The sequence below is a fragment of the Ranitomeya variabilis genome, chromosome 8, assembly GCF_051348905.1.
Source record: "Ranitomeya variabilis isolate aRanVar5 chromosome 8, aRanVar5.hap1, whole genome shotgun sequence".
Taxonomy (NCBI): Eukaryota; Metazoa; Chordata; class Amphibia; order Anura; family Dendrobatidae; genus Ranitomeya; species Ranitomeya variabilis.
The window spans coordinates 219,077,414-219,098,650 of NC_135239.1; the positions used below are offsets into that span (position 1 = coordinate 219,077,414).

The 21,237-nt window shown below is 62.3% G+C and overlaps 1 protein-coding gene across 1 annotated transcript in view; it reads right to left on the reverse strand.

The window, feature by feature from the left end:
- Positions 1-1,758: 1,758 nt before the first annotated feature.
- The window catches only part of LOC143787968 (ubiquitin carboxyl-terminal hydrolase 4-like), a 20,438-nt gene continuing 959 nt past the window's right edge, over positions 1,759-21,237 (reverse strand). Inside the window, 22 exon segments of the mRNA XM_077277239.1 lie at positions 1,759-2,216; positions 2,452-2,540; positions 2,613-2,716; positions 4,178-4,327; positions 4,427-4,542; positions 4,794-4,864; positions 4,997-5,236; positions 5,318-5,406; positions 7,150-7,338; positions 13,130-13,224; positions 13,324-13,407; positions 13,479-13,703; positions 13,817-13,975; positions 14,756-14,929; positions 15,669-15,724; positions 15,727-15,779; positions 17,415-17,558; positions 17,636-17,694; positions 17,773-17,918; positions 19,373-19,499; positions 19,574-19,704; positions 19,902-20,029. Coding sequence (XP_077133354.1) covers positions 2,064-2,216; positions 2,452-2,540; positions 2,613-2,716; positions 4,178-4,327; positions 4,427-4,542; positions 4,794-4,864; positions 4,997-5,236; positions 5,318-5,406; positions 7,150-7,338; positions 13,130-13,224; positions 13,324-13,407; positions 13,479-13,703; positions 13,817-13,975; positions 14,756-14,929; positions 15,669-15,724; positions 15,727-15,779; positions 17,415-17,558; positions 17,636-17,694; positions 17,773-17,918; positions 19,373-19,499; positions 19,574-19,704; positions 19,902-20,029 — 2,782 coding nt within the window. The 3' untranslated portion in view covers positions 1,759-2,063.

Below are 21,237 nucleotides of genomic sequence, written 5' to 3' on the forward strand. Positions count from 1 at the left end.
ATACGGTGCACAGATCCGGGGCCGCGGTGGGCACATAGAGACTGAGGAGGCATACGGTGCAAAGATCTGGGGCGGCGGTGCGTACAGAGAGAGACTGAGGAGGGATACGGGGCACAGATCCGGTGCGGCAGTGGGTACAGAGAGAGACTGAGGAGGGATACGGGGCACAGACACGGGGCGGCGGTGGGTACAGAGAGAGACTGAGGAGGGATATGGGGCACAGATCCGGGGCGGCGGTGGGTACAGAGAGAGACTGGAGGGATACGGTGCACAGATCCGGGGCGGCGGTGCGTACAGAGAGACTGAGGAAGGATACGGGGCACAGATCCGGCGTGGCGGTGGGTACAGAGAGAGACTGAGGAGGGATACGGTGCACAAAGCCGGGGCGGCGGTGCGTACAGAGACTGAGGAGGGATACGGTGCACAGATCCGGGGCGGCGGTGGGTACAGAGAGACTGAGGAGGGATACGGTGCACAGATCCGGGGCGGCGGTGCGTACAGAGAGAGACTGAGGAGGGATACGGGGCACAGATCCGGGGCGGCGGTGCGTACAGAGAGAGACTGAGGAGGGATACGGGGCACAGATCCGGGGCGGAGGTGCGTACAGAGAGACTGAGGAGGGATACGGTGCACAGATCCGGGGCGGCGGTGCGTACAGAGAGACTGAGGAGGGATACGGTGCACAGATCCGGGGCGGCGGTGCGTACAGAGAGAGACTGAGGGATACGGTGCACAGATCCGGGGCGGCGGTGCGTACAGAGAGAGACTGAGGAGGGATACGGGGCACAGATCCGGGGCTGCGGTGCATACAGAGAGAGACTGAGGAGGGATACGGGGTACAGATCCGGGGCGGCGGTGCGTACAGAGAGAGACTGAGGAGGCATACGGGGCACAGATCCGGGGCGGCGGTGCGTACAGAGAGAGACTGAGGAGGGATACGGGGCACAGATCCGGGGCGGCGGTGCGTACAGAGAGAGACTGAGGAGGGATACGGTGCACAGATGCGGTGCGTACAGAGAGAGACTGAGGAGGGATACGGTGCACAGATCCGGGGCGGCGGTGCGTACAGAGAGACTGAGGAGGGATACGGTGCACAGATGCGGTGGGTACAGAGAGAGACTGAGGAGGGATACGGTGCACAGATCCGGGGCGGCGGTGCGTACAGAGAGAGACTGAGGGATACGGTGCACAGATCCGGGGCGGCGGTGCGTACAGAGAGAAACTGAGGAGGGATACGGTGCACAGATCCGGGGCGGCGGTGCGTACAGAGAGACTGAGGAGGGATACGGTGCACAGATCCGGGGCGGCGGTGCGTACAGAGAGACTGAGGAGGGATACGGTGCACAGATCCGGGGCGGCGGTGCGTACATTGAGAGACTGAGGGATACGGTGTAGAGACCTGGAGAGCCGGGGGGATACAGTGCACAGATCCGGAGCGGTTGGTACTGATTGAAATCTGACGGGAGATGGACCCCAGGAGTCAGCGCTCTAATCATCCCCCCACCTGCACTTCCTACCATCCCCGCTCTACTGCTGGCGTGTGCTGGGAGTTGTAGTTCCCCGGTGACTCACTAATCTTGTGATAAGAGGGCGAGTTGGGCGCTGCCAGGACGAGGGGGTGACTGCTGCTTCCCGTCCTCAGGCCGTCCTGTGCATGTGGCTGGCGGGGGGCCGTGTCCTGCTGGGGAGGTCAGAGGGTCCTCACTGCGCCCCGGGAACCCGCTGTGTGAACACGGCCCCGCGAGAAGGAGGCTCTGCTTGCATCATGACATTTAATGGCACCCCTCCCCCACAGCACAGCGCTCCGCAGCGCCCCCTGTAGATCGTCCTCCGCTTTGTACATTGTGCGATGCTTTACAGGAAACGTCTCCATAAAATACAGAGCAATAAATAGCCCCACCCCCAACAGCCAAGAGCCAATCACAGGGTGGCACGGTGTGACAGCAGCCGGTGCTCCTCCCATCTGTCCACTGACCGCGAGAAGGGCCCATCCTCCACCTGCAACACCCCCAGGCCTCGCACCGGGGGGCTCCCTCCGCACAGGGCCACGGGGGGCTCCAGCATTAGTTGGTGTCCATACAGTCCAAGTCCTCCTGTCTGTCCTGTTCCCCGAGGTCATCCTCAGCCGGGGGAGAGCGGAGAGTCACTGCAGGCGAGGAGACCTTAAAGCTGCCGCCATCTTGTCTCTGGTAGAACAGCACATAGGCCGCTTTAGTCTAGGAGAGAGGAGCAGACATCAGCAACGAGCGAGGATCCCCCCCCCCCCCGAGTGACAGCCACCACGCCCACCCCATCCCCCACAGCACAGGCCGATCCCCTCGAGTGACAGCACAGACCCTGTGGACTGACACACTAATAATAGTCTGCCATGCTGAGGCCACCGCCGGCCACGACGTCCCCGGGGTCGGAGGCGGTCACGGCGGCAGCGCACAGAGCCGACACGACACCTACCACAATCTGATCTTCAGACGCTGGGGAAACGCTGCTGTCATCGAAATAATACCACTGCTGCTTCTCCTGATTCTTGGCGTACGCGGTGTCTGCGGGGGAGGAAGGCAGCGGTCAGCACGAGGAGCCACCAGCTGCGCCCTCACTGCACCCACCATACTTACAATGGCCACCACCCATGCCGCCATAGTGATTGGAAACTGCCACAAGATCGTACACGTAGGGCCCGGCCGTTGGGTCACACACAAACTCCGACATGTTAAGGTTTCTGGAACATAGAGAACGATAATATGCAGGGGGTGTAGGGAGCGCAGTGGTGTAGTGAAATATGTATAGGTTTATTGTGTGACTTAATAGTGTAACATCTGTCGTGAAGGCTGCAGGTCTCACCCAGGTGTTAATATGTATTTTCCTGAGACAAGTATACTTCTGTCTCCAATCTCACCAGGGGGTCGTGCTGGGAACCAAGAAAAAAGGGAACATTTGACACCTCCTAGCTGTTTGAAGAGAGATGTCATTTACAGCCTGACACTATCTGTGGGAAGCTTTACACAAAAAATCTCAGAGAAAATAATATATTCATTGGGGGAGCGGCCGCGGTGCAAACAAAAACAAGCAATTATCAACTTGAGGGGCTGGTCTAGAAATCTGACCTCCAGGGTGACTCTATAAATTTGGCTTATATACATTCAAAATTGTTCACAGATTGAGGGTCAGCCAGGGAAGCGGATGTGATCCAGTCTATATTCATCCTACCCTTAGGGAGCAGAAGCAGACTACAAGTTAGCTATTTCTGTAAGTTTTCTCCTGTTTATTTTATACGGTTTTGCATAAATTGTATGTCTTTTTATTATATTTTTATACCTTTTTCTTACTATAAGCACTGTACCTTTTTGTATTAAAGCATAAAACTAACAGTTGAACCTTGAATGTTCTAAAGAATCCATAGCCTTAAACAGTATGATCAGTATGAGTGACAGACAGTAGTAGTAATATTTCCTGTACTCATCGCTCGTGTATTCGGTGAGTGGTGGCAGCGTGTATGAGCGGGTGTGTGGTCTGTCGGTGAGTGGTGGCAGCGTGTATGAGCGGGTGTGTGGCCTGTCGGTGAGTGGTGGCAGCGTGTATGAGCGGGTGTGTGGCCTGTCGGTGAGTGGTGGCAGCGTGTATGAGCGGGTCTGTCGGTGAGTGGTGGCAGCGTGTATGAGCGGGTGTGTGGTCTGTCGGTGAGTGGTGGCAGCGTGTATGAGCGGGTGTGTGGTCTGTCGGTGAGTGGTGGCAGCGTGTATGAGCGGGTGTGTGGCCTGTCGGTGAGTGGTGGCAGCGTGTATGAGCGGGTGTGTGGCCTGTCGGTGAGTGGTGGCAGCGTGTATGAGCGGGTGTGTGGCCTGGGTCGGTGTGTGATTTATGCTCCCATTACAGCATAGGACAGAGGTTGAATGCTGGACTGAGAGAGGGGACATAGAGTAACCCTTGCAGGCACAACCCCAAGTCACGTGCTGAGAGCGGGTACATGACGAAACGAATAAGTGACACCACGGAGAGGGATTTGTGACAGGTGGGTAAGGGGGTGTAGGGAGCGTGGGGTTGGTTTAAGTTGTAGGCAGCATGTGGAGGGGGGCCGTCATGATCCGACCTGGGATTTATCTGCCAGCATTCACAACCCTGCAGGAGTGCCCCGGACCACCGCCCACCTGTTACCACCTGCAGGGCACAAGGGCCGCCGTACCTGATGGGAAACTCCACCACCGCGTCCAGCTTGTCCCTCCAGTAGCGGTTATACGAGAAACGCTTTAAATGCACAACAAGGATTTTTGGCAAAGACCAGAGGTCAAACTTCTTGGTGGCCCGCTGGTGCTTCCGGCAGTTTGGGCAATACCTGGAAATAAGAGGGGTCTGAGACAGAAGGCTGGAAGGGGGGGGGGGCAGATACCCACAGGAATGGTGGGGCACCCTCAGCGGGCAGGTGGGCACTTACCAGGGGTCGTGTTCTCCCAGCACCTCGGTCTTGGTGAAGAGCTGGATGCAGTCTCTCAGAGCCACCGTCATCTTCTTCTTCTGTGGCTGCAGCATGGACTCGTGCTTGTCGAAGGCCTGCAGGAAAGACGACGTCACAGTGACCCCCCCAACCGTGACCAGACTGTGGCCCCCACCCGACCGTGACCAGACTGTGGCCCCCCCAACCGTGACCAGACTGTGGCCTCCCCAACCGTGACCAGACTGTGGCCCCCCCAACCGTGACCAGACTGTGGCCTCCCCAACCGTGACCAGACTGTGCCCCCCCCCCAACCGTGACCAGACTGTGGCCCCCCCCCCCCGACAGTCTCCCACCATGCAGCACTCACCTCCGCCTCCTGGTCATCGTAATACAGCTTCTTCATCTCTGCGTCCCAGTCTATCGCCACAGTGGAATAGGCTAAAAAGGATCAGACGACAGCAGAGTCATCAGCAGCCGCCGGCGCCTTCATCACACGACTCACTGGTTACTGACGGCAGCCTCCCCACGGCCTGCAGAGGGGGCAGGCTGCACAGTCCTGACCATACTCACAGGTGAGTTTCAGGAAGGCGCCCTCGGCCGGCATGCTGCCCACATCGGACGTGGCGTAGGAGTTGACCAGGCTGAAGCAGAAGAGCCTCTTGCGGACATCCTGGGCTTTCTTTGGCATTTCACTGCAGGGACTACAACCCTCAGAGTTCTCCTCCTCCACGCTGTCGTCTGACTGACCGTTAGACTCCTCCGGGGACTCATCCCCCTCTTCATGTTCCTCCTGATGATCCATCTCCTCATCTTAAAACATGGAAAGTAAGTCTGAGCTCAGCAGGAGGTGCTGCGTACGCCGGACGAGCGATGGCGGCTTTCCACATTTACCATCATAGATCCCGTTTGAGCCATTGCAGGAAGTGGAGTTGCTGGAAGGACAGGAATATTCCTCCGGTAACGGGGCCTTCACGTAGCGCCTGCGGGGGGACGCAACAAGTGAGGAAGGACGACCATCCCTGCGGGGAGCCAGCATGTCCCCCACAGATTGAGAGGCCGCCTGCGCCCCCCCCCACAACAGAGCGAGAGAGGCCGCCCGCGCCCCCCCCCACTACAGAGAGAGAGAGGCCGCCTGCACCCCCCCCACTACAGAGCGAGGCAGCCCACGCCCCCCCCACTACAGAGCGAGGCAGCCCACGCCCCCCCACTACAGAGCGAGAGAGGCCGCCTGCACCCCCCCACTACAGAGCGAGAGAGGCTGCCCGCGCCCCCCCACTACAGAGCGAGAGAAGCCGCCTGCGCCCCCCCACTACAGAGCGAGAGAGGCCGCCTGCGCCCCCCCCCCACTACAGAGCGAGAGAGGCCGCCCGCGCCCCCCCACTACAGAGCGAGAGAGGCTGCCCGCGCCCCCCCATTACAGAGCGAGAGAGGCTGCCCGCGCCCCCCCACTACAGAGCGAGAGAGGCAGCCCCCGCCATCTTGGACGGGCACACTAACAGAGGTTGGCGTGACTCCATTTTGTCTCCTGGTCACAGGTCTGCAGAGAGGAGTGCTCCTGGCCCCCACCTTTTCTAATGAATAAAGTTCCTTTCAGTATGATAATGGGATGAGCACAGTGTAGCAGGCAGAAGGCATTTCAAAGCTCAATGAGGAAGCCACACCAGCAGGGGACATAGAGGTGCCTGAGGGGCTTAATTAAAGCACGCATGTCAAGTGGCCACAGGATACACATCTATTATGGCCGTCCAGTCGAACCGTCTCCAACATGGAATCGTGAATTATGGACGAATCGTCCGAGGTACCGGCTCATAAAAAATATTCCCCTCGCCCTAAAGAAATTGCGCATCTGACAGCGCAACTCCCGGGTCCGTGAGAGGTCTGAAACCTGAGATACAGAGATCAGCCTCCCACAGGGACCGAATGGGTCCAGGTTTGATCCCTGTGCGACCGGCAGAACAAACCTCATGCGCTGGTACTGCCCGGGTACTGATCCGATCATCCTGAGAGAAGTTATCCCATTTATTAGATATTGGGAACAGATTTCACAGTTAAGCTGAGGGGTGGAGATTGCTAGCCCACCCAGTTACAGGGGGACACAGCAGGGTTAAGAGCTGAGAAAACTTGGAGAGTGTCACACACTCAACAGAAGAAGATGACGATGAACTAAGAAACAAGTTATGCCAGCCAGAGGGGAGCAAGCACACGCTTTCTGGGGGCTGCCCGGCAACTAAGTCTTGGACCTGCGGAACGCTGAGCCCCCCGGCTTCCACAAGCGACCTTCAACCTGGTAAATTGACCTCCAGCTTTATACCTTTAAGCCTTGTATTATTATGGTTATATTTTACTCTGACTGTAAATCTTGATTTATTTCTATTGTATATTTTTGTAATTACCTAGTGCGCCCTTAAGGCAATTAAATCATAAATTAATTTTGGGCTGATCCTTTTACTCTGATTGCGAATCTTAGAATACCCAGCGTGGGTAACAAGGCAGTCTGCCCGGCGGTCATTTGCTCTAGGTGCAGTTCCCCTACTGACCTGAGAGACAAAGGGGGCGCCGGAGAGCTGTGCCTGTGTAGTGACGTCACGGATTGGTGACGTGGGAGGAACTGGGCTTCCTTCACACCCCAAACAAAGGAGCAACAGAGGCTGCCCGCACCCCCCACAGCAGGACTGGAGACACATGGTGCCCCCAGAAGTGGACGCCGTCTGGATGCCACTTACCGGATCCTCTCCAGGACCAGGCTGTACAGCATGTCCGCCGTCAGCTTCTGTCGAGGCACGGAGATCAGCAGCGGCTGCCCGTACAGGATGGTGCCCGCCGCACTGCTCTGTCGGAATCGCTTCTCCCGGAAACAGATGGGTAATGTGAGCCAATCAGAATCTGAGCCCCCCGGCGACTTCACCTCGTACCTGCAGAAAGATGAGACTGCATGAGACAGTGAGACACGGAGCGCGCGAGAGAGTGAGACACGGAGCGCGCGAGAGAGTGAGACACGGAGCGCGCGAGAGAGTGAGACACGGAGCGCGCGAGAGAGTGAGACACGGAGCGCGCGAGAGAGTGAGACACGGAGCGCGCGAGAGAGTGAGACACGGAGCGCGCGAGAGAGTGAGACACGGAGCGCGCGAGAGAGTGAGACACGGAGCGCGCGAGAGAGTGAGACACGGAGCGCGCGAGAGAGTGAGACACGGAGCGCGCGAGAGAGTGAGACACGGAGCGCGCGAGAGAGTGAGACACGGAGCGCGCGAGAGAGTGAGACACGGAGCGCGCGAGAGAGTGAGACACGGAGCGCGCGAGAGAGTGAGACACGGAGCGCGCGAGAGAGTGAGACACGGAGCGCGCGAGAGAGTGAGACACGGAGCGCGCGAGAGAGTGAGACACGGAGCGCGCGAGAGAGTGAGACACGGAGCGCGCGAGAGAGTGAGACACGGAGCGCGCGAGAGAGTGAGACACGGAGCGCGCGAGAGAGTGAGACACGGAGCGCGCGAGAGAGTGAGACACGGAGCGCGCGAGAGAGTGAGACACGGAGCGCGCGAGAGAGTGAGACACGGAGCGCGCGAGAGAGTGAGACACGGAGCGCGCGAGAGAGTGAGACACGGAGCGCGCGAGAGAGTGAGACACGGAGCGCGCGAGAGAGTGAGACACGGAGCGCGCGAGAGAGTGAGACACGGAGCGCGCGAGAGAGTGAGACACGGAGCGCGCGAGAGAGTGAGACACGGAGCGCGCGAGAGAGTGAGACACGGAGCGCGCGAGAGAGTGAGACACGGAGCGCGCGAGAGAGTGAGACACGGAGCGCGCGAGAGAGTGAGACACGGAGCGCGCGAGAGAGTGAGACACGGAGCGCGCGAGAGAGTGAGACACGGAGCGCGCGAGAGAGTGAGACACGGAGCGCGCGAGAGAGTGAGACACGGAGCGCGCGAGAGAGTGAGACACGGAGCGCGCGAGAGAGTGAGACACGGAGCGCGCGAGAGAGTGAGACACGGAGCGCGCGAGAGAGTGAGACACGGAGCGCGCGAGAGAGTGAGACACGGAGCGCGCGAGAGAGTGAGACACGGAGCGCGCGAGAGAGTGAGACACGGAGCGCGCGAGAGAGTGAGACACGGAGCGCGCGAGAGAGTGAGACACGGAGCGCGCGAGAGAGTGAGACACGGAGCGCGCGAGAGAGTGAGACACGGAGCGCGCGAGAGAGTGAGACACGGAGCGCGCGAGAGAGTGAGACACGGAGCGCGCGAGAGAGTGAGACACGGAGCGCGCGAGAGAGTGAGACACGGAGCGCGCGAGAGAGTGAGACACGGAGCGCGCGAGAGAGTGAGACACGGAGCGCGCGAGAGAGTGAGACACGGAGCGCGCGAGAGAGTGAGACACGGAGCGCGCGAGAGAGTGAGACACGGAGCGCGCGAGAGAGTGAGACACGGAGCGCGCGAGAGAGTGAGACACGGAGCGCGCGAGAGAGTGAGACACGGAGCGCGCGAGAGAGTGAGACACGGAGCGCGCGAGAGAGTGAGACACGGAGCGCGCGAGAGAGTGAGACACGGAGCGCGCGAGAGAGTGAGACACGGAGCGCGCGAGAGAGTGAGACACGGAGCGCGCGAGAGAGTGAGACACGGAGCGCGCGAGAGAGTGAGACACGGAGCGCGCGAGAGAGTGAGACACGGAGCGCGCGAGAGAGTGAGACACGGAGCGCGCGAGAGAGTGAGACACGGAGCGCGCGAGAGAGTGAGACACGGAGCGCGCGAGAGAGTGAGACACGGAGCGCGCGAGAGAGTGAGACACGGAGCGCGCGAGAGAGTGAGACACGGAGCGCGCGAGAGAGTGAGACACGGAGCGCGCGAGAGAGTGAGACACGGAGCGCGCGAGAGAGTGAGACACGGAGCGCGCGAGAGAGTGAGACACGGAGCGCGCGAGAGAGTGAGACACGGAGCGCGCGAGAGAGTGAGACACGGAGCGCGCGAGAGAGTGAGACACGGAGCGCGCGAGAGAGTGAGACACGGAGCGCGCGAGAGAGTGAGACACGGAGCGCGCGAGAGAGTGAGACACGGAGCGCGCGAGAGAGTGAGACACGGAGCGCGCGAGAGAGTGAGACACGGAGCGCGCGAGAGAGTGAGACACGGAGCGCGCGAGAGAGTGAGACACGGAGCGCGCGAGAGAGTGAGACACGGAGCGCGCGAGAGAGTGAGACACGGAGCGCGCGAGAGAGTGAGACACGGAGCGCGCGAGAGAGTGAGACACGGAGCGCGCGAGAGAGTGAGACACGGAGCGCGCGAGAGAGTGAGACACGGAGCGCGCGAGAGAGTGAGACACGGAGCGCGCGAGAGAGTGAGACACGGAGCGCGCGAGAGAGTGAGACACGGAGCGCGCGAGAGAGTGAGACACGGAGCGCGCGAGAGAGTGAGACACGGAGCGCGCGAGAGAGTGAGACACGGAGCGCGCGAGAGAGTGAGACACGGAGCGCGCGAGAGAGTGAGACACGGAGCGCGCGAGAGAGTGAGACACGGAGCGCGCGAGAGAGTGAGACACGGAGCGCGCGAGAGAGTGAGACACGGAGCGCGCGAGAGAGTGAGACACGGAGCGCGCGAGAGAGTGAGACACGGAGCGCGCGAGAGAGTGAGACACGGAGCGCGCGAGAGAGTGAGACACGGAGCGCGCGAGAGAGTGAGACACGGAGCGCGCGAGAGAGTGAGACACGGAGCGCGCGAGAGAGTGAGACACGGAGCGCGCGAGAGAGTGAGACACGGAGCGCGCGAGAGAGTGAGACACGGAGCGCGCGAGAGAGTGAGACACGGAGCGCGCGAGAGAGTGAGACACGGAGCGCGCGAGAGAGTGAGACACGGAGCGCGCGAGAGAGTGAGACACGGAGCGCGCGAGAGAGTGAGACACGGAGCGCGCGAGAGAGTGAGACACGGAGCGCGCGAGAGAGTGAGACACGGAGCGCGCGAGAGAGTGAGACACGGAGCGCGCGAGAGAGTGAGACACGGAGCGCGCGAGAGAGTGAGACACGGAGCGCGCGAGAGAGTGAGACACGGAGCGCGCGAGAGAGTGAGACACGGAGCGCGCGAGAGAGTGAGACACGGAGCGCGCGAGAGAGTGAGACACGGAGCGCGCGAGAGAGTGAGACACGGAGCGCGCGAGAGAGTGAGACACGGAGCGCGCGAGAGAGTGAGACACGGAGCGCGCGAGAGAGTGAGACACGGAGCGCGCGAGAGAGTGAGACACGGAGCGCGCGAGAGAGTGAGACACGGAGCGCGCGAGAGAGTGAGACACGGAGCGCGCGAGAGAGTGAGACACGGAGCGCGCGAGAGAGTGAGACACGGAGCGCGCGAGAGAGTGAGACACGGAGCGCGCGAGAGAGTGAGACACGGAGCGCGCGAGAGAGTGAGACACGGAGCGCGCGAGAGAGTGAGACACGGAGCGCGCGAGAGAGTGAGACACGGAGCGCGCGAGAGAGTGAGACACGGAGCGCGCGAGAGAGTGAGACACGGAGCGCGCGAGAGAGTGAGACACGGAGCGCGCGAGAGAGTGAGACACGGAGCGCGCGAGAGAGTGAGACACGGAGCGCGCGAGAGAGTGAGACACGGAGCGCGCGAGAGAGTGAGACACGGAGCGCGCGAGAGAGTGAGACACGGAGCGCGCGAGAGAGTGAGACACGGAGCGCGCGAGAGAGTGAGACACGGAGCGCGCGAGAGAGTGAGACACGGAGCGCGCGAGAGAGTGAGACACGGAGCGCGCGAGAGAGTGAGACACGGAGCGCGCGAGAGAGTGAGACACGGAGCGCGCGAGAGAGTGAGACACGGAGCGCGCGAGAGAGTGAGACACGGAGCGCGCGAGAGAGTGAGACACGGAGCGCGCGAGAGAGTGAGACACGGAGCGCGCGAGAGAGTGAGACACGGAGCGCGCGAGAGAGTGAGACACGGAGCGCGCGAGAGAGTGAGACACGGAGCGCGCGAGAGAGTGAGACACGGAGCGCGCGAGAGAGTGAGACACGGAGCGCGCGAGAGAGTGAGACACGGAGCGCGCGAGAGAGTGAGACACGGAGCGCGCGAGAGAGTGAGACACGGAGCGCGCGAGAGAGTGAGACACGGAGCGCGCGAGAGAGTGAGACACGGAGCGCGCGAGAGAGTGAGACACGGAGCGCGCGAGAGAGTGAGACACGGAGCGCGCGAGAGAGTGAGACACGGAGCGCGCGAGAGAGTGAGACACGGAGCGCGCGAGAGAGTGAGACACGGAGCGCGCGAGAGAGTGAGACACGGAGCGCGCGAGAGAGTGAGACACGGAGCGCGCGAGAGAGTGAGACACGGAGCGCGCGAGAGAGTGAGACACGGAGCGCGCGAGAGAGTGAGACACGGAGCGCGCGAGAGAGTGAGACACGGAGCGCGCGAGAGAGTGAGACACGGAGCGCGCGAGAGAGTGAGACACGGAGCGCGCGAGAGAGTGAGACACGGAGCGCGCGAGAGAGTGAGACACGGAGCGCGCGAGAGAGTGAGACACGGAGCGCGCGAGAGAGTGAGACACGGAGCGCGCGAGAGAGTGAGACACGGAGCGCGCGAGAGAGTGAGACACGGAGCGCGCGAGAGAGTGAGACACGGAGCGCGCGAGAGAGTGAGACACGGAGCGCGCGAGAGAGTGAGACACGGAGCGCGCGAGAGAGTGAGACACGGAGCGCGCGAGAGAGTGAGACACGGAGCGCGCGAGAGAGTGAGACACGGAGCGCGCGAGAGAGTGAGACACGGAGCGCGCGAGAGAGTGAGACACGGAGCGCGCGAGAGAGTGAGACACGGAGCGCGCGAGAGAGTGAGACACGGAGCGCGCGAGAGAGTGAGACACGGAGCGCGCGAGAGAGTGAGACACGGAGCGCGCGAGAGTGAGACACGGAGCGCGCGAGAGAGTGAGACACGGAGCGCGCGAGAGAGTGAGACACGGAGCGCGCGAGAGTGAGACACGGAGCGCGCGAGAGTGAGACACGGAGCGCGCGAGAGTGAGACACGGAGCGCGCGAGAGTGAGACACGGAGCGCGAGAGAGTGAGACACGGAGCGCGAGAGAGTGAGACACGGAGCGCGAGAGAGTGAGACACGGAGCGCGAGAGAGTGAGACACGGAGCGCGAGAGAGTGAGACACGGAGCGCGAGAGAGTGAGACACGGAGCGCGAGAGAGTGAGACACGGAGCGCGAGAGAGTGAGACACGGAGCGCGAGAGAGTGAGACACGGAGCGCGAGAGAGTGAGACACGGAGCGCGCGAGAGTGAGACACGGAGCGCGCGAGAGTGAGACACGGAGCGCGCGAGAGTGAGACACGGAGCGCGCGAGAGTGAGACACGGAGCGCGAGAGAGTGAGACACGGAGCGCGAGAGAGTGAGACACGGAGCGCGAGAGAGTGAGACACGGAGCGCGAGAGAGTGAGACACGGAGCGCGAGAGAGTGAGACACGGAGCGCGAGAGAGTGAGACACGGAGCGCGAGAGAGTGAGACACGGAGCGCGAGAGAGTGAGACACGGAGCGCGAGAGAGTGAGACACGGAGCGCGAGAGAGTGAGACACGGAGCGCGAGAGAGTGAGACACGGAGCGCGAGAGAGTGAGACACGGAGCGCGAGAGAGTGAGACACGGAGCGCGAGAGAGTGAGACACGGAGCGCGAGAGAGTGAGACACGGAGCGCGAGAGAGACACGGAGCGCGAGAGAGTGAGACACACACACACAGACATGCCCGTACACAAAGAGATCGTCGCGCTCCATGATGTGACTGAGCATCTCGTCCGACTGGAAGATCTTGTGGAAACGGTGATTGTAGACGTCGGTCACCACCATCTGCAGGGCGAGAGGAGGTGAAGGTGAAGGCGCTGTGGGCTCGGAGGGTGGGGGGCCGGCAGGGGACTCAGGCTGGGGGGGGGGGGGGGGGACACTTACATTTTCGGCAGGGACTCCCGACAGTTTAGAGAGCGCGGTGCAGAGGTCAGAGACCGCCCCCATTTTAGGCACAATCAGTCGGTACTGTGCAGGAGAGAAGAGACGTCAGACCACACACGTGCTTCCCGGACGCCTCACACAAGAGCAGAACTCACCTGGGTGGGCTTACACTGAGGGTCCGCGCGCACCAGGAACACCTCCATAGTGCGGTCCTTCTTCATAGGGAGGGGAAGAGTCAGATAACAGAAAGGGTCGAAGGTCACGGACACCTTGGAGCACTCGGGACACACGAGCGTGGACTTAAAGAGACCGTGGAAAATGTCCACAATGATGGAGTTATTCCGCCGGAGGTGATTGTCCCACGCCTCTGTGGCCACCACCTGCGGGACGGCAGATGTGAGCGAGCGAGGACCCCAGCAGACACTGCTGCCTCAGCAAGCGCGAGACCCCCGCCCCTCTAGAGTATCAGCGCACACCCCCATCCTGCACGTACCGAGTCCGGCCGCCCGTTCGCGTCCTTCAGCTCCAGGTACGGCTTCTTCTTAACTCTGTTCAGATCTTCATGCAAACCGTCCAGAAGAAACGCCAGGAGCTCCTGAGAGTCCTGCTGCTGGTACCCCGAGAACTGCGGGGCGAAGCGGCCCACCTGTGTCTGAGAGAGCCACCGGGTACAAGTGACTGCAGCAGAACAGTGAGCGCAGCTCTGGAGTAAGGTAATGTATGTACACAGTGACTGCACCAGCAGAATAGTGAGTGCAGCTCTGGAGTAAAATACAGGAGGTAACTCAGGATCAGTAATGTATGTACACAGTGACTGCACCAGCAGAATAGTGAGTGCAGCTCTGGGGTATAATACAGGATGTAACTCAGGATCAGTACATGATCAGTAATGTAATGTATGTACACAGTGACTGCACCAGCAGAATAGTGAGTGCAGCTCTGGGGTATAATACAGGATGTAACTCAGGATCAGTAATGTAATGTATGTACACAGTGACTGCACCAGCAGAATAGTGAGTGCAGCTCTGGGGTATAATACAGGATGTAACTCAGGATCAGTAATGTAATGTATGTACACAGTGACTGCACCAGCAGAATAGTGAGTGCAGCTCTGGAGTATAATACAGGATGTAACTCAGGATCAGTAATGTAATGTATGTACACAGTGACTGCACCAGCAGAATAGTGAGTGCAGCTCTGGGGTATAATACAGGATGTAACTCAGGATCAGTAATGTATGTACACAGTGACTGCACCAGAAGAATAGTGAGTGCAGCTCTGGAGTATAATACAGGATGTAACTCAGGATCAGTAATGTAATGTATGTACACTGACTGCACCAGCAGAATAGTGAGTGCAGCTCTGGAGCATAAGACAGGATCAGTAATGTAACTTATGTGGACAGTGGCCTGATACTTTTGGGTGGTCCTACCTTGAACATGCGCGGAGCGACATAGGAATGCTCCCCGGACCAGATCTGGCGGATCAGTTCGGCGTAGGCTGTGGCGATCTCTCCTTTCATTCCCAGCGGATTGTCCCTGTTGATCTCGTCCTTGTAGTCATCGGTCAGGAAATACTCGGTCAGGGGGCGCGTGTTACTCAAACACTGAATAATACAGAAGAGCATTGATCACCTGATCGGCGGCGATTTACTGAATGTTCCCGGCTCCAAGACTCGGGGCAGATCCGGTCCTTCCGGACGCGCTGACGACACAGTGGTGTGACTACGGGCGCGGGGAGACTTGCTGCAGAGTCTGCGGTGTGCTGGCTTCTCCCGCCTCGGCCGCTCACTGCTGCTGTTTTCCTTGTGGCTTTAACGCAACTTGAAGCATCCGCAGCGTCGACTGCTTCAGCGTTTTAGAGGCAGCAATATCTGCAGGAAATACTAAGTGTGCACTCGGCCTTATTCCAGATGGCACACTGTAAAGCCGCTGGTCACATACTGGAGATGTGCGTCACTGAGGCTGTTAGCTTCTGTGATATGAACCCGGAAGCACATTATGCGCTGAGAGGGTTAATCGACCATGACAGGCCTGGGTTTACTGTGAACAGCTGTGCGGACCGCTGTCCACCATATCGCCACCCCAGGCTGAGGTCCAGGAGCTAGAGCTGATGGCTCTGTGTACTCTGGAGGGAGCCGACCTCCTGCGCTGAACCAGTTCCTGTGCGGCCTGTCTCATTAATGTCAACATGGGATGTGTCAGTTTACTTTGTTTTGCACTGGACTATGAAGCGACCTTGTGATTGTCTCGTGAAACCGCCGAGTGAGCCCATCTACCACACCGCCGAGCGCACAAGAGCCGCGGCCACAACCCAACTAAGACCCCAGGAGTGGCCGGACCTACCTGCAACGCAGAGTTCATAAAGCACGTGTTCCCCAGGTTACTGAGACCACACAGGCCGGCTTACTGGAGGGGTCCCTGTAACTGTACGAGCTGTACGAGGAGCCGTAACCACTGCAGGAGCAAGGAGAGGGGGCGCGGTGAGCCAAAGAGGAAGAAGAGGGGGCGCGGTGAGCCAAAGAGGAAGAAGAGGGGGCGCGGTGAGCCAAAGAGGAAGAAGAGGGGGCGCGGTGAGCCAAAGAGGAAGAGAGGGGGCGCGGTGAGCCAAAGAGGAAGAAGAGGGGGCGCGGTGAGCCAAAGAGGAAGAAGAGGGGGCGCGGTGAGCCAAAGAGGAAGAAGAGGGGGCGCGGTGAGCCAGAGAGGAAGAAGAGGGGGCGTGGGGAGCCAAAGAGGAAGGAGGGGGGGGCGCGGGGAGCCAAAGAGGAAGGAGAGGGGGCGCCGGGAGCAAAAGAGGAAGGAGAGGGGGCACGGGGAGCCAAAGAGGAAGGAGAGGGGGCGCCGGGAGCAAAAGAGGAAGGAGAGGGGGCACGGGGAGCCAAAGAGGAAGGAGAGGGGGCACGGGGAGCCAAAGAGGAAGGAGGGGGGGGGGGGGGGGGGGGGTGCCAGGAGCCAAAGAGGAAGGAGAGGGGGCACGGGGAGCCAAAGAGGAAGGAGAGGGGGCACGGGGAGCCAAAGAGAAAGGAGAGGGAGCACGGGGAGCCAAAGAGGAAGGAGAGGGGGTGCGGGGAGCCAAAGAGGAAGGAGAGGGGGCACGGGGAGCCAAAGAGGAAGGAGAGGGGAGCACGGGGAGCCAAAGAGGAAGGAGAGGGGGCGCGGGGAGCCAAAGAGAAAGGAGAGGGAGCGCGGGGAGCCAAAGAGGAAGGAGAGGGGGGGGGGGGGGGGGGGGGGGTGCCAGGAGCCAAAGAGGAAGGAAGGGGGCGCGGGGAGCCAAAGAGGAAGAAGAGGGGGCGTGGTGAGCCAGAGAGGAAGAACAGGGGGCGTGGGGAGCCAAAGAGGAAGGAGGGGGGGGGGGGGCGCGGGGAGCCAAAGAGGAAGGAGAGGGGGCGCCGGGAGCAAAAGAGGAAGGAGAGGGGGCACGGGGAGCCAAAGAGGAAGGAGAGGGGGCACGGGGAGCCAAAGAGGAAGGAGAGGGGGCACCAAGAGCCAAAGAGGAAGGAGAGGGGGCACCAAGAGCCAAAGAGGAAGGAGAGGGGGCGCCAAGAGCCAAAGAGGAAGAGGGGGCGCCAGGAGGCAAAGAGGAAGAAGAGGGGGGGGCGCCAGGAGCCAAAGAGGAAGGAGAGGGGGTGCCGGGAGCCAAAGAGGAAGGAGAGGGGGTGCCAGGAGGCAAAGAGGAAGAAGAGGGGGCGCCAGAAGCCAAAGAGGAAGGAGAGGGGGCACCAAGAGCCAAAGAGGAAGGAGAGGGGGCGCCAGGAGCCAAAGAGGAAGAGGGGGCGCCAGGAGGCAAAGAGGAAGAAGAGGGGGGGGCGCCAGGAGCCAAAGAGGAAGAGGGGGCGCCAGGAGGCAAAGAGGAAGAAGAGGGGGGGGGCGCCAGGAGCCAAAGAGGAAGGAGAGGGGGTGCCGGGAGCCAAAGAGAAAGGAGAGGGGGTGCCAGGAGGCAAAGAGGAAGAAGAGGGGGCGCCAGAAGCCAAAGAGGAAGGAGAGGGGGCACCAAGAGCCAAAGAGGAAGGAGAAGGGGTGCCAGGAGCCAAAGAGGAAGGAGAGGGGAAGCTCTTACAAATGTGCTGTCCTTACAGTGATCCCTGGACTCACCCTTTGCACGCGGTGGAGCTGCTCAGCCCATAGCCGCCGCCCCCACTGTCTCCGTTTGTTATGGTGGCGGATGAGGAGGAGTAGCTGCCGCTGGATGAGGACTTTGCGGAGCTGGTGTAGCTCCTACTTGTGGCGGTGCTAGATCTAAGGAATTGATGAGAGATCATGCACAGGTCGAGGGCAGGTAGCAGACAGACCTCCCAGGACCCACTGTCACTCACTTAGTCTGCGGCTGCCGGGGCCACGTACCGTCCACGTTCCTCTGCTCGATCACCAGAATCTGCCAGGACACAAGGAGTTAATTACAGGAGGACTGCTCTGACCTCTGACCCCGAGTGAGTGGCTGGGGGGCCATTACCTGCCCCTGGTAGAGCCCCGCGTCCTGCACCGTGTTGTCAGGCTTGGTGAGCTGCTCAAAGGTGTTAGTCATGTATTTATTCCACAGCCGCGTCTCCTTATTCCCGGGAACATTAAAGACGATCCTCATCTCCTTCTCTATGGAGTCTGCAACCAGAGGGAGGGGTGAGGCCACCGGAGGAGGGGTGGTCTGGGGCATGGACGAGGCCACCTGGGGGGAGGATGGGGGTCCTGGGGCAGGGCTGAGGCCACCGGAGGAGGGGTGGTCTGGGGCAGGGCCGAGGCCACCTGGGGGGAGGATGGGGGTCCTGGGGCAGGGACGAGGCCACCGAGGAGGGGTGCGCTGGGGCAGGGACGAGGCCACCTAGGGGGAGGGTGGGGGTCCTGGGGCAGGGCTGAGGCCACCGGAGGAGGGGTGCGCTGGGGCAGGGACGAGGCCACCTGGGGGGAGGATGGGGGTCCTGGGGCAGGGCTGAGGCCACCGGAGGAGGGGTGGTCTGGGGCAGGGCCGAGGCCACCTGAGGGGAGGATGGGGGTCCTGGGGCAGGGACGAGGCCACCTGGGGGGAGGGTGGGGGTCCTGGGGCAGGGCTGAGGCCACCGGAGGAGGGGTGGTCTGGGGCAGGGCCGAGGCCACCTGAGGGGAGGGTGGGGGTCCTGGGGCAGGGCCGAGGCCACCGGAGGAGGGGTGGTCTGGGGCAGGGCCGAGGCCACCAGAGGAGGGGTGGTCTGGGGCAGGGCCGAGGCCACCAGAGGAGGGGGGGCCTGGGGCAGGGTCAAGGCCACCTGAGGGGAGGGTGGGGGTCCTGGGGCAGGGCTGAGGCCACCGGAGGAGGGGTGGTCTGGGGCAGGGCCGAGGCCACCTGAGGGGAGGATGGGGGTACTGGGGCAGGGACGAGGCCACCTGGGGGGAGGGTGGGGGTCCTGGGTCAGGGCTGAGGCCACCGGAGGAGGGGTGGTCTGGGGCAGGGCCGAGGCCACCTGAGGGGAGGATGGGGGTCCTGGGGCAGGGACGAGGCCACCTGGGGGGAGGGTGGGGGTCCTGGGGCAGGGCTGAGGCCACTGGAGGAGGGGTGGTCTGGGGCAGGGCCGAGGCCACCTGAGGGGAGGATGGGGGTCCTGGGGCAGGGACGAGGCCACCTGGGGGAAGGGTGGGGGTCCTGGGGCAGGGTCAAGGTCACCGGAGGAGGGGGGGCCTGGGGCAGGGTCAAGGCCACCGGAGGAGGGGGGGGCCTGGGGCATGGTCAAGGCCACCGGAGGGGGGGTGGGCTGGGCAGGGTCAAGGCCACCGGAGGGGGGGTGGGCTGGGCAGGGTCGTGGCCACCGGAGGGGGGGGTGGGGGGCCCTAGGGCAGGGTTGTGGCCACCGGAGGGGAGGGTGGAGGGCCCTGGGGCAGGGTCGAGGCCACGGAGGAGGGGTGCGCTGGGGCAGGGTCGAGGCCACCAGAGGGGAGGGTGGGGATCCTGGGACAGGGTCGAGGCCACCGGAGGGGAGGGTGGGGGTTCCTGGCGTGGGGTCGAGGCCACTGGGGGAGCGGTGGGCTGGGGCAGGGCCACCATAGGGGGGGTGGGCTGGGGCTCGGCACTCTGGGGCTGCTCTTACCGATAGTGTCGGCCTTGCTGAAGTGGCGCGTCACCACGTTGTCCAGGTCGCTATTCTCGCACAGCTTCAGCTCGATCAGGTACACCTCCACCTTACAATGCTTCACAAACATGCCGTGCTCCACCACCTGCAGACGAGCAGAGGGTCAGCACATTCTGCAGCCCGCCCTGGGGCCCTATGCACAGCGCCGGGGCCACCTACCTTCCTCACTATGGGCTGCTGGCCGGGCACGCTGCCATACCAGCACATGAGCTTGCCCCAGGCCTCGGTGGGCACCAGCACGTAGTCCAGCTCATCGATCAGATGCTCCTTTAATGCCTGAGTGTCAGGATCTGCAGGACAGAGAGGTGAGTGGGACGCGGAGCGGCGAGGGGGACGCGGGGCGGCCGAGGGGGGGACGCGGGGCGGGCGAGGGGGGGGACGCGGGGCGGGGGACGCGGGGCGGGCGAGGGGGGGGGGGACGCGGGGCGGGCGAGGGGGGGGGGACGCGGGGCAGCGAGGGGGGGACGCCACTCGCTCTCTGCTCTACCTGCAAACAATCCGGAATTATCCACGGGCCCAGGGAACAGGCTGCTTTCTCCCACGTTGTACATGTCCCACGAGTCGAAGCCAACATATTTCTTCCACTGTTTGTACCAGCGGCTGTCGACGAGGTACCTAGGACGACCAGAGACCCCCACATCATAATCACAGGTGTACAGGCGCCCCCCCAAAGAATACGGACTACTACACCCAGCATCACAAAGTAACGAGTCCTACACACAGTCACCTCCTCCCCAGGTCCCACCTGCAGGCTTCTCCTCCTCCTCCCCAGGTCCCACCTGCAGTCTCCTCCTCCTCCTCCCCGGGTTCCGCCAGCAGCCTCCTCCTCCCTCGGTCCCGCCTGGAGCCTCCTCCTCCTCCCCAGGTCCCACCTGCAGTCTCCTCCTCCCCGGGTCCCACCTGCAGTCTCCTCCTCCTCCCCGGGTTCCGCCAGCAGCCTCCTCCTCGGGTCCCACCTGTAGTCTCCTCCTCCCCGAGTCCAACTTGCAGTCTCCTCCTCCCCGGGTCCCACCTGCAGTCTCCTCCTCCCCAGGTCCCGCCAGCAAGCCTCCTCCTCCTCCCCAAGTCCCTCCAGCAGCCTCCTCCTCCTCCCCGGTCCCACCTGTAGTCTCCTCCTCCCCGGGTCCCACCTGCAGTCTCCTCCTCCCCGGGTCCCACCTGCAGTCTCCTCCTCCCCGGGTCCCACCTGCAGTCTCCTCCTCCTCCCCGGGTTCCGCCAGCAGCCTCCTCCTCCTCCCCGGTCCCGCCTGTAGTCTCCTCCTCCTCCCCGGTCCCGCCTGTAGTCTCCTCCTCCCCGGGTCCCACCTGCAGTCTCCTCCTCCTCCCCGGGTTCCGCCAGCAGCCTCCTCCTCCCCGGTCCCGCCTGTAGTCTCCTCCTCCTCCCCGGGTCCCACCTGCAGTCTCCTCCTCCCCGGGTCCCACCTGCAGCCTCCTCCTCCTCCCCGGGTCCCACCTGCAGTCTCCTCCTCCTCAGGTCCCACCTGCAGTCTCCTCCTCCCCGGGTTCCGCCAGCAGCCTCCTCCTCCCCGGGTCCCACCTGCAGTCTCCTCCTCCTCCCCCCGGGTCCCACCTGCAGTCTCCTCCTCCTCCCCGGGTCCCACCTGCAGTCTCCTCCTCCTCCCCGGGTCCCACCTGCAGCCTCCTCCTCCTCCCCGGGTCCCACCTGCAGCCTCCTCCTCCTCCCCGGGTCCCACCTGCAGTCTCCTCCTCCTCCCCGGGTTCCGCCAGCAGCCTCCTCCTCCTCCCCGGTCCCGCCTGTAGTCTCCTCCTCCTCCCCGGGTCCCACCTGCAGTCTCCTCCTCCCCGAGTCCCACCTGCAGCCT